The sequence below is a fragment of the Haemaphysalis longicornis genome, unplaced genomic scaffold, assembly GCF_048455015.1.
Source record: "Haemaphysalis longicornis isolate Haplotype H1 unplaced genomic scaffold, Haemaphysalis longicornis Haplotype H1 scaffold_6, whole genome shotgun sequence".
NCBI lineage: Eukaryota > Metazoa > Arthropoda > Arachnida > Ixodida > Ixodidae > Haemaphysalis > Haemaphysalis longicornis.
In genome coordinates, this window is record NW_027526407.1 from 6339401 (window position 1) to 6355511 (window position 16111).

At 41.4% G+C, this 16111-nt stretch overlaps 1 protein-coding gene across 1 annotated transcript; it reads left to right on the plus strand.

Moving 5' to 3' along the window:
• Positions 1–6829: 6829 nt before the first annotated feature.
• Positions 6830–15719, plus strand: LOC144141371 (amine sulfotransferase-like). Its single transcript, XM_077672961.1, has 3 exons — positions 6830–6887; positions 10749–10829; positions 14653–15719. Exons 2-3 carry the CDS (start codon positions 10761–10763, stop codon positions 15616–15618), a joined length of 1035 nt encoding a protein of 344 aa, XP_077529087.1. The 5' UTR covers positions 6830–6887; positions 10749–10760; the 3' UTR covers positions 15619–15719.
• The last annotated feature ends 392 nt before the right edge of the window (positions 15720–16111 follow it).

The following is a 16111-nucleotide window of genomic DNA, read 5'->3' on the forward strand; positions in this document are numbered from 1 at the left end:
GAGCCACGGTCCTTCTTCAGACGAGGTGGAAGCTCTACATCTAAGCCACCGCTGCACCTCATCCTGTCCTCACAATAAATCAAGCTGTCAAACACTTGTAAAAATCGAGTGTATTTTGAATAAAACCAGTTCAAAACAAACTACAGGATTAAAACTCATAGAAAAAAAAACAGAAAAATTAAGTTGGTATTGGAATCGTTGAATGCGCCTATACACTGCATGCATTGACCCTTATCAGGCCTCACATTAGTTAAGATGGCCCAGTATTTTTGTGTCAGTCGTTTCTTTGTTGGATCAATCCAGTTCCCAGTACTCAGCCATAGGCCCTCGACACTCCTGCTGTCCATGTTTCTCGAAATTTTGTTGCTCTGTGCTGGCAGCGTGGAAGCGAGTTGGTTGCCTGATATTGAGGATGTCCTCGTTTGCTAAATAAGGGTCATAATTGAAACACTAGCAGTTTATATGAAATTAAATATAAGGTAACAAGCATTGAGTGCCGTCTAACACGCAGAGAGAGAAAACGTGAACAACGTATCAGAGCTTACATACAACGCTGAGACTGTCCTTGACACAGTTTGGAAAGTGAAGAAAAATATATAAATGATGAATAAAGAACTGCTTGACGTCATGCTCGATATAAAGAATCGAAGGAAATGAAATAACCCCATAATCAGCAGTCTTCTGGATGACCACGAAGTCTTTGTACAGCCGAAGAGAATATTTTCTGTAAAACGCTGCGCTAACTTGATATTGACGAAGACGAAGGGCGGCGGAACACAAGATCCACAATTACAAAAGCGCATCGTTTCCCCGTGCTTCGTCTTTGGCAATGTCAATTTACCGCAATGTTTTACAAAAAGTTATCTACGTACTAGCCCAGAAGCCGGCTCTGATTTCCAAATGAATACTGAGATATTTTTTTAAAACACTTTTATTGAGGCTTGTGACAAAACGAGCTCATATATTAGAAGAACCCTTGCCTGAGTTTGATCGGCCTATCATACTATTGTTTTGGAAGTTCGATTTAACCTAAAAGCTCTGTCAAGTGCGGGAAGATTGGAGGGCGTCCAGGAGCACAGCGTATGACTTGAACAATGTTTCTTGCCGGACGTTCAGCATACCAGGCAGAAGATACGCGACTCCACAAAGGCCAACACAAATGGTATAAAAAATTTACAATTCCCTTTGACAAGTTCCAGATGCGCGATTCCACAATCTGTTAAAACTTAGAAAATGATTGCGTTGTCATGGTGTCAGCAGTAAGGACATTTTTCTTAATCACCCTATCATACACGTCACCACACCCCACACTGTACCAACACAGCTTCACTGTTTTATTTTTTTTGCAGAAATAAAAAAAAAGACGTGAAGCAATAACCGCCCTTTTGTGCACGTGTTCTCTTGACATCGTCGCAGGTACAAAATCGTGGCAGCCCGAGGGTGTAATGTACAGCAGTGTGTCGTTTCCACCACCGAAAAAACGATCAGTTATCCTTTCTTTCTTTACGTCCTGCACCTGGACATTTTCTGGGTGTCAATATATTGTGGGAAATTCAGAACATCATTGCTTGCCTCACAGAGATCTCCTTCAACGAGCAGTTGATTCCATTTATCTTGGGATTTGTAACTGCATTTTCATCATGGTAGCAACTGAAGTATCCTTCAATCAGCTGGTCTCCTATAGTTGTCCTTTCTCAAGCCAATCGCATTGAGAGCTTAGAGTTTTGCGTCTTTCTCATTATTGTAATCTCCAACATATTGTGGAAAAACCAACTCGTGGCAACCAGATTTCAGAATTTATAATAACCAGTTGTCCTGACAGTGCTTAAGATCAGATAATAGGAAATCGAAGTGATCGCACACCAGATCACGGCTCTGTGCTGCGGCGGCGTGCCATCAATACCAACGTTTAAACACGTCCATTCAAGAACGCACGCGTGGGGCTTAGCAGATTGCTTCAGACCCCTAATGATGAGTTTATATCTAACTTTTCTCATCGCCGTACAGAACAAACTGGGGCTCATTTACAAAAAAAAAATAGGAAATAGAACGACCGTTTGTACCAGTGATTATCCATAATGAAAGAGCGGTGAATATATGGTTCAATTATAATATCACAAGATGGCTTAGTAGGCAAAAAGACGCGTGCAATACAGCGTTCAGAACAAATGATGCAATATTTTATTTCCCAATGAATTCCTCTTTGTGTGAAAGTGCAGAAGGAATGCCTTGTTATGTGAATTTGTTTAGAAAATAAAATTTGATTTCGTTTTTCAGTTTTTCCATGTTTTAAAATTGCTTGTCCTTTGCTGTTTGCTTGTAATTGTCTACAGCACCGTCATCGGGAGGGGGGCAGCAAGGAAAGCGAAAACATGCGGCCTCGCGGGTAATAGCAGAGCGCTCTTGGGGTGTAGGGGCGTAACAGGTTGCTTCCCAAGAGAGAGTAGTAGTAACCTTCAGCAGTATTTGTGGACGCATAAGCTAATAGAGCTTCACTTCTAAAAAGAGTAAGATACGCTGTAGGGAAGATGGTATTGTAATGTTCATAAAAGGTTGAAGCACTCCGCCTCGAAGTGTGTAAATAGCTTCCACGAGGAGTATTTCGCCTCTCCTTTTGGCGAACACGCGCCCCTCCTAAGTGTAGCCCAATGCTTCTAAAGGGAGCGAAATATGAAACAAAAAATTTAATTATACACACAGTGCCCCTCACTAATCGACGTCTTAGAATAAACCACCCAAAGCGATGCGTGTTATCCTGAAGGTCAGCCGAGAGGCCTAAGCTGCACTTCTGGAACAGTTGGAGGGAGATGCATAGTGATGTGTAGAGGCCGGATTTTTAGTCACTAAAAAGGCACGTTTTAGGCGCCAAAAATAGGCGGCAAAAACAACGTTTTAGGCACTAAAAAGAATAAAATAGGCGCAATAAATTTTTAGATAAATGCTAATAATTTCAAGTGAAGACGTGAGCGAACTGTAAGCACGCCAGGAAATCTGAAAATGTCATTGCTATGACGCCAAAATGGCAGTAACAGTTCAATTCAATTCAATTCAATTGTTTATTTTTCTCTCATAACAAGTTCTATATATTGACTTTAGACGTGGAATTGACCCGTAATACATCTGGGCTAATGGCGATCAATTGGCTTAATTTCACAAGCGCATTGCTTACATACATGTTCATATGCTAAATTCACTCAAGCGTCGCATATTGTGAAACAGGCAGGAGAACAATACTTGAAATATTGTAATACTGATTTATAAAAACGCAAAGTTATGTCTGCCTGACGCAATTAAATTGCAATACAGCAAGAAAATAATAAATGCAAGATAGACTAGGTTTGTTGAGAAATTAACATGTTGTTACGTGAGAACTTACGTACAAACTTTAGCAATTTTCTGCAGGTACCCTAATTATACAGGCAATACCTTTCAACACTGCCAAATACACATACGCTCATTCGAAATATAAATATTAAGAATTGTGTTTGGACAGAACGCTGAACCTAGTTTAAGAATCACTATGAAAATTATAGCAATAATAGGTAACTACCCGCATCTCCAGATTTCCGGTTTCAGAATTGTGAATCTTGTCGCTGAGAATGGGTTTGTACGCGGAGAACGAACGCTCGACGTCGACAGATGTGATTGGTGCGTACTTATACTTAGTAAGATTCCATGGGTTAATTGACACTGGGATCCTACAGTGCTCACCAGCAAGGACTTCTGAAGCTTCTTTAAGTAGAGAAAACCGCTTGTTTTTGTCCAAGACCGATTGCAGCTTCGCATGTGCCTTTTCGGCGACGGGTCCTTCGGGAATGGTGGCGATTCTTTCCTGTGTGTGGAGAATTAGCGCAACGTTCGTAACAAGAGTTTCTCCAGCACTTTCAAGTTTTTTGATAGAATCCGCTAAGAACGTGAAGTTGGCGCAAAGGTACGCGAGGTCTCCTGGAAGGCTATTCACGGAGAGGACAGCTTGAGCCTTTGTGACTGCAACACTCTCGTCAATTGGAAGGCCGTTGATCACGGCGTTGACGTCCGAAAAGTAGCGGTTGTAGTACTCAACAGCTTCTAACTACGTTACCCATCGTGAGACGGCGGGTTCTAGCGGAAGGGGCACATCAGGCAGCATCTCCTTGAACACGCGCACGCGAGAGGGTGCCTTCAGGAACACGGCCTTGGCTGAACCAATAAGCTCGTTGACGTCAGTGAAGTGCTACCTCAGTTCCTCGCTAACATGATGAAGCGCATGCGCTAGGCAGGTGACATGGAGCATCTGCGGGTAGAAGGCCTTCAGGAGATGAGCGGCCTTGTGCATGTAGGCTGCAGCGTCTGTGTAGAGCAACAGAACCTTGGTGGCCTCGACTCTAGTAGGGTAAAGAACCTTTAGGGATTCCTTTACAAAGAAGGCTACAGACACCCCATTTGTTCTCTCCAAAGGTTTCGAACACACGAGGAAAGCCCTTGTCTTCTAGTGCATAGGAAGCTTGCCAGCAACAAAGTGAGCGACAAAGCGCCCTTTGACGTCTGTTGTTTCGTCTACGGAAATCCAAATGCAGGAGTCGCAAAGCTCTTCACTGATTCTTGCTAATGTCTGTTCATACGAAGGCCGGAGGTAGTTCTTCCTCAAAGTAGACTCAGACAGCACGTTGTGATTGCAGTATTTCTGTAGAAATTGTTTCAGCACGGGATTTTCAATTTTGGTCCAAGGGATGTTTACGGCCAGCAGGGCCTCGCACAAATCAGCGTTGAAAGCGTTCGTCCTGTCGTACTTGAAGGCTGTACTCAAAAAAGACTGTTTGGATGTTGAGGACTCGTCCCGCTTAAGGTTTGCCAGGTGACCTGCCGTCTTCAAATGCTGAGCCAGGTGGAACTTCTTCTCGCAAGGAATCTGCACAAATGCGTTTGGTTTTCTTAAATACGTAGCGTATACTCAACATCACAGCGCAGATAAACATGCTAGCATATTAAGCGTCTTGACATGCTAACAGAAGACAAATAAATACGATAAGCATCAATAAACATTCTAACTTCCGCAGAGAAGCGCTCGAACACCCCTGCTGCGTCCTATTTGATAGTATAACTGCACTTGAGCGCCGTGCTGCTACGCGTGTCATACCACCAAAACGTACTTGAAAAACAAGGTGAGATTCTATTGACGTTTTATTCAACTGACTCGGCGCGCTCAAAATTCCACTCTAAAGCAAACCTTGACGCTACAAAGTGCTCATTTAGGCACCAATTTGAGAAAAAAAGGCATTTATAGGCATTTATCGGAGTTTAGGCACCAACACCCAAAATATGCATTTCTAGGCACTATAAAACCACCATAAAAGCCATCGTTGACCTCGTGTTCGTGCTCATATATCGAAATGGGGCGATAGGAACGCAAGGAAAAAAATAGGCATTTGCCTAAAATCCGGTCTCTAGTGATGTGACGCTACTAGCAATGATAGCGAAAACATTTTAGCCAAAATTTTTGGCGATTGCACCACTGAGGTATGAATTCACTCATCTGAGCACGAGGTCGCGGGTTCGATTCCCGGCCGCGGCGGCCGCTTTTCTGATGGAGGCGAAAAGCAAAAACGCCCGTGTGTACGAGATTTCGGCGCACGTTAAAGATCCCCAGGTGGTCAAAATTAATCCGGAGCCCTCCACTACGGCGCGCCTCATCGCCTGCGTTGCGTCGGCACGTTAAACCCTAAAATCAAATCAATTCACTCATCTGCGCAGCGCAGCGTCCCATGTATTTGGACCTCAATGTTTTGGGCCAACAGGGCGAGGGACTCTTGCATGAGGGGAGCTGGGTTGGTGACGGCAATCTCATAATCTTGGAACATTAATTTGTTTTGAAGGATAATGCAACTTCCTCTGCGTAATGCCGTTTTCCCTTAGAGTGAGGAATGATGTTTTTATATTACCCATGATATCTGATGGGCGCGAGATGTGGGCCGGCGAATGATGGCATTTGAAGCTTCCTCAGGAAAACTTCATGCCTTGGACAGAGCGATGAATACGGGGCTAGAAAACAGGCAAGATGTTGTCTGAAATGGTCGAGGATATCGGAAAACGTATTAAGACATTCTTTAAATCAAAAGGTAGCGGGCTGTTTTTAGAGTTCGTACGAAGCTGTTGGCGAACGATAGGTGTAGGAATCTCATTGGCCAGCTCCTTGTCTATTAGTCAAGAGTGTGACGGTGGTTTCATTATGCGAAAGCCCCGCTGTGAGATGTGCGCTCTTGTAGCAGGGTTGCGGTTTTCGACATATTATTCTGCAGTGTAAATATTCAGCTTTGTCATGCACCCAAGAAGAGACGGGACGAGTGTATTGTCGCGACAGTTGGTGTGGTGATGTGTATTGCAAGCAAAGCCAGCATACATCTGTCCATGCCACTCCCTATTTTGGTCGAGAACCAGAAGGGCTGACGCTATTTACCCTCCGTATAACTTCGATAAATCTTCCAGTTTCTGGCGCACGGGCCGGCTTTTTGTGCTTCCCCACACATAAAAGCTTAACGGTTTGCGGGATTAAGACATGATATGCTAAATACTTTTCGATTTCCATTTTTGGAACTAGGTTTAGGCAATCCATCCAAACTTGCACAAAGCCTTTCTTAGAAGGCTTCATCAAACTATCATTAACTTTGTAGTTTATTGCAGCGCAAGGCGGCTTTTGCACGGCCGTAATATAACACGCATGCCTGCGGTACTCCAAAGCTGCGATGTTTCTCGTTTTGTTTCCCCCAAAGTGCCGACTTTTAGTGTATCCGGTTGTCTCTGTTATCGCTCGGCAGGTGTACCTACAATATAAATAGCAGCTCGGCGAGCTACAGGTGGTCACTAGTCTTTCCCAAGTGACATCGGCCTGGGGAGCTCGCTCCAGACTAAAGGTAACGTTGGCTCTCAAGCCTTTTATTTTTTTCAGAAAATCAATAAGTGTTTTCATTTGTATTCGAAATATAATACCCGAACAATCAGTTAGCGGTTTTTTACGCATTGAACTTTAACTGAAATGGCAGGAACATTAATAATATTATTAGCATCAAATTTTTACGGAATCCAGATATGTTTCACTCACAGTTAGCAAATGGAAATGATTTATTGCAGGGTTTAACGCGCCCACGCAGCGCAGACGTTTAGGCGCGCCGTTGTGGAGGGCTCCGAATTAAGTTTTACCGCTTGGGGATCTTAAACGTGCGCCCATATCTCCTACACACGGGCGTTTTTGCTTTTTGCCTCCATCAGAAAAGCTGCCGCCGCGGCCAGGAATCGCGACCCTGTGTTCTAGCAAATAGAAATATTGCGGCGTATGGTCGGAGTTCGTAAGCGTAATACTGCAAAAACAATTTTGGTATAGTTTGCGGTAAAACTGAATTTGATTTTAAAATGGTTTTCTTTAAACAGACCAATATTAGATAATACATTCAAAACGACACGTATGCAGGGTGCTCAGAATCCGGAAGAGGAGAACAACCTGCCTTCCACGAAGCGGGAATTGTACTACCCACTTTCATCAAACTGAGTGTAAACCTCGCAAAGTGGTATATTATAATCAATCAATCAATCAATCAATCAATCAATCAATCAATCAATCAATCAATCAATCAATCAATCAATCAATCAATCAATCAATCAATCAATCAATCAATCAATCAATAAATAAATAAATCAATCAATAAATAAATAAATCAATCAATCAATCAATCAATCAATCAATCAATCAATCAATGAATCAATCAATCAATCAATCAATCAATCAATCTTCAATAAATAAATAAATAAATAAAAAAACAATCAATGATTACAATGTTCCCAGCAACAGCCAAAACCTTAGTGCTGGAGCACTGATACGGAAAAAAAGGCATGTTTGGCATATATACACAGCTGACAAATAAACGAGCAGTAAGTAAGGCTAAAGAGAAAAAAAACAAAACCTGGAAAACTACAGAAACATTAAAAATAAATATTCTGTAAACCAACCTTACACAAACAAGACAGACTGTAATGCCTGGTCCACTGCAAAAGACATCTTCTAATGATAATAGCAACATGGCAACGTATGAGGAAAGAGGAATGTCTCTACTACACGAATGTAATGGGAAGCTTCTAGATTCATATTATTTATTTTTAAATAGTAATAAAAGAACATACAAATTCTAGAAAAATAGGTTACTGTGCCCTCCCTGGGCACCTAAAGAACTGCGAACTAAGTTGAGTATCCTACAAGAGCAAGTCGTAAGTACATAAAAATTTACGGCCACAGAATCAACAAAATATACGAATAAGTAAGAACAGGCTATGAGTAATTCACGCATATATGAGGAAGATAAAGGAACAAAAGAGTAGAGCAAAACTTAAATATGTGTGGCACTGCTAGCAACCTGACGGAAAACTGGAAAGGACGGTAAAAATATCAAGTTTATAGAAATGATAGTTATGTGGAGGCAGAAGTCTTTGAAGTGGAGATCCGTTTGCTCAGCGCTCTAGATGTATTTATAGGGTAGGTAAACCTTGCTGCATTTTGCGTAACACAAAAACTGATTTATGCAAGCACTTCATAACATGAATCAATTTTGTTAGGAAAATAAGGGCTGATCGGGTTCGCCTGGAACCTAAAAAAACAGTCATTGGGAAAGGCTAAAAAAAAACGATGTAAAATAATTGACAGAAATGCGGTCTGTGCACGTTCTATTCCTTAAGAATTATATTTACATGTTACATTTCGTACGAAAGAGACCATATTCCAGTTAGGGAATACAAATTGGCCTCAGGAGTATTGGAAATGAACGACGAGGCCGTCGGTCTGGAGAAAACCTGGATACAGCGCCTATAATCAAACCCCGTCGAGTAAGTTGAGGGATGTGAGGAGAGATAGTTAACTATCTGTCAAAAAAAAACTACTTTGTCCTTTATCATATCAACTCTGCACAGGGTACCGCTCTCAATACTGTAGCGAGAGAAAGTATGGATGGTTTTTCTGATATAGGACATGATAATTTTTTATAAAGTTAATATGTAGTCGTTTTTCTGGGCACCATTTAGAAAATCAGGATACGTCTTGCTTCAGGACAATGCGGTCATCGGTGTACTCAAGCCTTCGGAATACTTTGATCTCGCCACCCTAGAGACGAAAAGCAGACCTTTAAATGGCCGCCGACATATTTCTGTGAAAATGAAGAACAAGAGAAGGCCCAATATGGCTCCCTTTTTAAAGAGGCTGTCGAATGCGTTTATTACTGCATATTAAGAGAAGCCGGCCAATCACCGATACACCGCTGCGTTCACGTAATTCTATCGGTCGAAGAATGCCAAGCGCGGGGAAGAGAAAATTTGTTTTGGCAAGTTTCCAAGTTATCTGAGAGGCCAAGAAAAGTAACCGTTGGCTCAGGTACTTTCCCATTCACTAAGCATTTAGAATTTTGTAAAATGTTTAAAGGGTTTTTAAAGCAATATTTTACCCCAAAATACCACAAACACTCCGCTCAAACCGGGATATGTTGTACTAGGGCCAGGCTACAATACCGAAAGGTCCAAACGCATGGCCAGCTGGCAATGCGAATGCGAGAAAGGTCATTAAAATATGGTGAACATGCATCGCGTTTATCATTTGAAGACAGAGGAAGGAGGGGATCAGCGTGAGAGGTGGGCGGGTTATACAGTAGAAGCAGTGTCGTGCCAGCGTATGAAGAAGCATATCATCTGTCGACGATGGTTAAAGCTAAGCAGCAGGTATGCGGCCATATTTTCTCTTTTTTTCATCATTCATTCATCAAATTGTGAAGAATACTTTTCACAGTACCATGTAGGGTTACACGTAAATATTCTTTGAAAGAATATAAATTACAATAAAGAAAAATGTCTCAATACATTACCATCATAGAACAATATTTTATTTATAAAAACAGGGCGAAAGAAACGTATTGAGTTTCCTAGTCTGGACTTTTTATTCGTGTACTGCAGTGAAAGTTTCTTGTCTATTCTTATTCGCAAAACAACTCCAGGAAAAAATTACCTTAGCTTAACGGCTTTCGAATTTTGACCTGTATTCTTTAACCTATCAATATATAAGGCTTAGACATAATGAAATTATCAGAAAAGACTTGTTATTTAACCAAAGCCTTGCGTCTCACTTAGCGCTACTACGGCGCACTCCAAAATGTACGTATGCTACACGTGTTTCACGAACACCCCAAAGTTTTCAACTACCAGACGCCGTAAACTGAATTCGTTTTACTCTTGCTTTCTCTCTTTTTAAGACTACGTGAAGAAAGCATGAAAGCGCGCTCCATGTGATAAGAATGAAATGTTCGAAAATCTAAATCTACCGTTCTTCGTGTATTTTTTTATCTTTCCTTTCTCTCCGTCTGTTTTGGGCCAGTGCAGCAGCCCCCTTTTCCTGTCGTTTTATTCAATGTATATTTGTATCCTTAATCCTGCGTATACAATTTTTGGATCCTACATAATTTCTTCCAGAAGTTTCTAATAACGTTTAATACGCGTAATGGAGTTGTATTAACGTCTTTGTCGCCGCTTGATGGGAAACTGCCTCAGAAGTTAAAAAATGTTACAGCCAACTGTACCCACGTGCGAAGGCGTCTTCAAGATTTAACGAAATTTTGGAGTTTTGTTTTGCTTCATCAGAGCAATAAACTTACAAACTTCACCTAACGCCGCCCCTGTTATTCAGACACTTTGTGAAAACATATGCCGACTGGCTCGCCAAATATATACTTCATTACTTTCATCAACAGAGACTCTTGGTGATGGCTGCAACGGATTCGTCCACCAACCAAACGCAACACCAAGCAAATGAGGAAGCCAGCACAAATGCCGTGAGTAGTTTCCGAAATCCCCAAGAAAAACTAGGAAAGTTTCATACTGCAGTATTGAAGATGGCGGTGTATATTGCGCAATGTAACACCGAGCTTCCCTTCAAAGAGCAGTATGCAAAATGATGTGAATAAAACCAACCACTTCACCATAACCAGTAGAACCCTCGACCCGTTTACCCTAAATTCTGCAGCACTTTGCAACGGTCAATTTCTTAGAAGCCCACACAAGATGTATGGTCGACCAGCGGGGTCCTCTAGGCAAACCTTACACTGATGGCATACCTCCTAATGCAGAGTTTGCTCTTGCGGGTACCACTTCTGTTTGAGGTTTTTATAATGAATACCCATGTTACTGTAATGGCACGCAACACATCGTCTCAAAGCAGGCACTGTACGTTGAAGCTCCCCACAAAAAAAGGAAGCATCGCATCTATTGAAAGGCTTGCAGCACGTTTCTTATAATGTAAGTAATAAGCAAACATACACATATAAACTTTACTTCCGGGGACTTCTGAACAAAAATAATCGCAAACTGCTATGAGATTTAAATATCTATCCCTGTTTAAAACCTCTTAGATGCGCCACATTCGGTACAACTCATATTCTCTTAAAATGAGTAGATGTGACAAGTGAATAAAAAACAAAACTTCATGCCTTTTATTAAACAATTTTGAGTGACAATTTAAATAACCGCCACGAAAGCTGGTCGGGAGAGCGGTGTTGAAAGACAAGCTAGAGCCAGCTCCTCTGACTGCGGCCTTATTTTGGTGTTGTTTCGGAAGAGAGCCGAAATATTAGTTATCCACCCACAATGACCGGGGCAACTAAAACTAAAAGAGTTGTATATTAACCCCCTAAGGCCTTTTATACCAAAAGGCCGGTGGCAGCGCTCTTATTTGTTTTTTGTTAATTTGTTTTTTTTATTTATTTATATATTTATCTATATTTTATTTATTTATTTATTTGTTTGTTTTTATATTTTACTTTTATTTATATTTTATTTTCTGATATTTATTTACAGGGTATTGCTAGCTTCACGTAAGAAGCCCTAGGCAGGAGCGAAAAATATATTCGATACAGAAAAGGGGAAACCAGAGTAGTTTTATACAACTGAGCTAAATAGCGCACATAGAAGAAAGCAACACATTTTGTTCTCGTGGCAAAATAAAACAGCAATAAATAACGAAAGAACGGGAAAAGTCAAAGGTGACAACTTTGTCGCACGGTATAGCATCAAAGGACCACGCAGATAAGACAGGGAAGCAACAAGTAGAAAACTAAAATACAAATCATTTAGAATGAACCACTGAAAAAAGCATATAAACAGGCGCACCCTTAAAACTACACAGACAGAGGAAGAATGTCGGACTGCTTGTGATTATTGACTGCGGACATAAATGATTTTCCATTATCGCGCTCTACAATTTCCGCATGCAGTTTATTCTATTGGCGGGTAGTATGTGCGGAGAACGAATGTTTAAAAGACTCTTTTCAACGTGAGAATTCCGTTATCTTTTTTAAATGTTGCCCACGTGTGAATCACCGAGTAACATGTTCAGTATACTCATCTTTACTGGTTTGTATTTTGCCATGGCACCACAAATACATCTATTTATACCGCTCACGATATCGCCTAAGTTGGAGACTGTCTACGTTATCACTTCGCTAAAGGGTACTAGGCGACGTTGTCCAGCTCTGTTATGAATAAATCATGCTGCTTTACATTGGACATTTCAAAGTTTGGCGATGTTACGTTTCGTATACGGGTCCCAAACGACACACGCGTACTCGGGAATCGGCGTAATGCACATTTTGTAAGCCATCAAATATATTTTAGGCGTTGACCTTCTCAATGACCAGTTTAGGTACCATAATTTCCGCATGGCCTTCTTCTGGACGTGCATGACTTACTCGTTACAGCTCTGATCGGTAGTAGATATGACGACCAGATATTTATAACTTTGACGTATGATAGAGACCGGTCAATGGAATACAAAAAAGGCAAAAGGTGGTGCTTTCTTTTTAATGTCATCACTACAGTTTTTGTCTGCTTTAACCTTTATTTGGCAATATATATCGTAATTCATTTTTTTGCTAATGACTAACTTAGACTGCACTGGTTGTTATTTCCTGGTAGAGTATGCAGTCGTTTGCAAAAAGTCGAATATTTCCTGGTATATCTTGGAGAATACCATTAAAAATTAATAACGGTAGTGGTCCGAGGAATGATCCTTGAGGTATGCCAGATCCACCAGTCTGGGGACGGGAGCAGATATTTTCAGTATACGATTTAGCTTCAAGAACAAAGACACGATTATATCCATACACGACTTCGGCACTTTCGAAAATTGATTTAAGCTTGATGAGTAAATTGTGGTGGCTCACACGGACAAAAGCCTTTACGAAATCTAATAAAATAGTGTCAATTTGACTTTGGTTATCTGGTATTACCTCAACATGATGTACCGTTTCAAGTAACTTTGTTGTAGTAGAAAAACCCCTTTCGAAAGTCGTGTTCGCGAGAATCATTAAACTTGTTTCCTTCAAAAAAATTTATCACATGCCTAAAGTTAATATTCTCTAGGGCTTTTGTTTAAGTGCATAGTATAGAGATTTCCCTGCATAGTACAATCTTGGACGAGTCATTTGTTTTAGGTACTTGGATAACTTTTCCGTACTTCCAATATTCTGGAACTTGTTCTCAGCGCAAAAACTTTTGGTACATAAAGAAGAGGTACTTTGAGCACCATTTCGCGTATCTAACTAGGAATGCGTTAGAAGTGGCTTTAAACTACAAGATTTCTTGGAATCTAAATTGAGAAGTAATGACAGTATGCCCGGCTGAGGTACTATAATTATAGTGAAAAAACTCACATTTTCAAAACAAGCGAAGTGTGGTAAGCTGTCGTCTTATTCAGTAAAAACCGAAATAAGGAATTTATTGTAAGACTGGGAAATCACAAACTAGTTCGTGAATATTTCGCCGCTGATTAAGAAAGTGGAAGGCCTTGTTTTCTTTAGGAAAAAATGCCGAAAAAGCTTTTATGGAAGGATATCATAGAATACTTCAAAGTTACACCCTGATAGTGGTCTTCCAAAGTTTTGATACTGCTACTAACTAGTAGGCGCGTGGCTGTTATCTCTTAAATGTTATTTACTGATGGACATTTGCGACACTTTTCTGTTAACGTTTTTGCTTTCCGATTCAGTCGCACTATTTCTCTTGTCATTCATGGGTTCGCGCCTCAAAATATTTTGAACCTGGTTGGTACAAAATCCCGGACACATTTCAAGACATTTTCCTAAAGAAACACCACAAATCTTGAAAGACCAATTCTCCTATTTACACCTCAGCATATTCTGCCCGAAAAATTGGAACGATCAGGCTTCAGTTCTTGCTTCGTTACTAACGCCAGGAAATATACAGAACAAATGTAATAGTTCACATAGAGGTAAAAAGCACTGAACCACAATAGTCTCGAGCGCTAAAGAAACGCTGCTCGCTCTATTACTCATAATCGGGATCTTGTCCCGTGAATCTCACTTTGCAAAACAATTATCCTCTGAAGCTTATTACCGACGTAATCCAGGAGCTGCTGCTGATCCTAGTCTTATAATGCGTGAAAAGCAGGATGACAAGGCTTATTCTTTACAAGAAAGAAGCTCAGTGACACTCCATTCAGTAACGTCTAGACGAAACTGACTAATGGGCCTACATACTCCTTGTTCAGAGAGCGTTATCACGAATGACGTGTACAATGCTTCGCGGATTCTGTCCCGGTACCGCTAAGCTGAATGTAAATGGTGCCTACTTTAACCGCAGGTTCGAGATCAAGATGGCTCAAAAATGTCCATTCAAAATGCCGTCAAACAACTTCAGCTTGGTCCTACTTTCACCGAGCGGTACATGCAGTACACATCCTCCTACCAGCCCCGGGATGGCGACGTCTTCCTTGTCAGCTACCCAAAATGCGGCAGCATGTGGATGCAGCACATCCTGTACGGCATTTTCAACAGTGGAATCACCGAGGTTCCTACAATGGAAGAACGACAAAGAGCAATACCTTCTATGGAATTCGCTATGATCGAGGGTGCTGAATTGGGAAAACCACCATTGGCTATCAAGACCCACCTACCGTTTCACTTGCAGCCGTTCTCAACGAAAGCAAAATACATCTTCATCACTCGAAACCCATACGACTGCTGCGTGTCGTATTTCTATTTCGTCAAATCTCGCCCATTCAGCAACCTCCAAGAGGCCACGTTCTGCCACTTCGTAAACATGTTCTTGCGTGGGAACGTTCCTTTCGGGGACTACTTTGACCATCTGCTTTCGTGGTACAAACACCGCCATGATGGCAACGTCCTAATTCTTACTTATGAGTCGCTTAAGCGAGACACTTCGGGTAAAATACTAGACATCGCTGACTTTCTGGACCAGAAACGCTGTGGTGACCACTTACGGCAAAACCCTCAGGCGTTGGATGCCGTACTAGACCTAAGTAGCTTTCAGAAAATGAAAAGCCGCAATGCTGACTATAATAGTTGGTCAAGCAAGCTGCAGAAGCTGCAGGAAACAGCAAATCAGGAAGCGGAACATACAACTGGAGAGGTACAAGGCGAGGTAGTGGAAAAACGGGTGCTGGGAGACCGCACCCGCAAAGGTATTGTTGGGGACTGGAAGAACCACTTTTCCCCAGAGCAAGTCACCCAGATGAAAGAGCGCATTGCCTTAAAAACGCGTGGTACAGACGTCATGAGTCTGTGGGCACACGACGGTCTTCCTTGAAGGCTGGATATTCCCCCTGAACGACTCTATCTTGAATGATGTGCTAAAGCTTTCATTTTTTGCAGCATAATTTTTGAAGGTATTTCGCTTTAGCACACTTGCCTGCCTATTTTCTGATGAATAAATACTTCACTGAAATCTTGTATCCTTCATTTGTGAAATTTTCGAGTGGTCATCGGTTCTGTCTGGTACGTATACTATTTTAACGTGCGGCAAAATACGTATTGCCAGCACTTGGGAGGCATATACAGTAGCCGACCGTTGTTTAGGGGACCTGAAGGGAACGCAAATTAGTCCGAATAAAAGAACAGTCCGAAAAGTCCGCGTTTCGCAAAAGCGAAGTTTTTTTTATTTATATATGACTTCAGAAGTAACGAATTATTCGGGAGAATCGTTGTAGTTACATTGCGTATATGTCCTAGTCACCAGGCACCTAAACAAAGTCGCGTGTAAAAAAACTGGCCAGTTAATACCTGTTTTCGGCTTTGCAGAT

Bases quoted from the DNA above. Each gene is read 5' to 3' on its own strand.
- LOC144141371 (XM_077672961.1), top strand. From the start codon at position 10,761: ATGGCTGCAACGGATTCGTCCACCAACCAAACGCAACACCAAGCAAAT. The intron at 10,830-14,652 runs GTGAGTAGTTTC...CTTTAACCGCAG, and splicing joins AGGAAGCCAGCACAAATGCC to GTTCGAGATCAAGATGGCTC.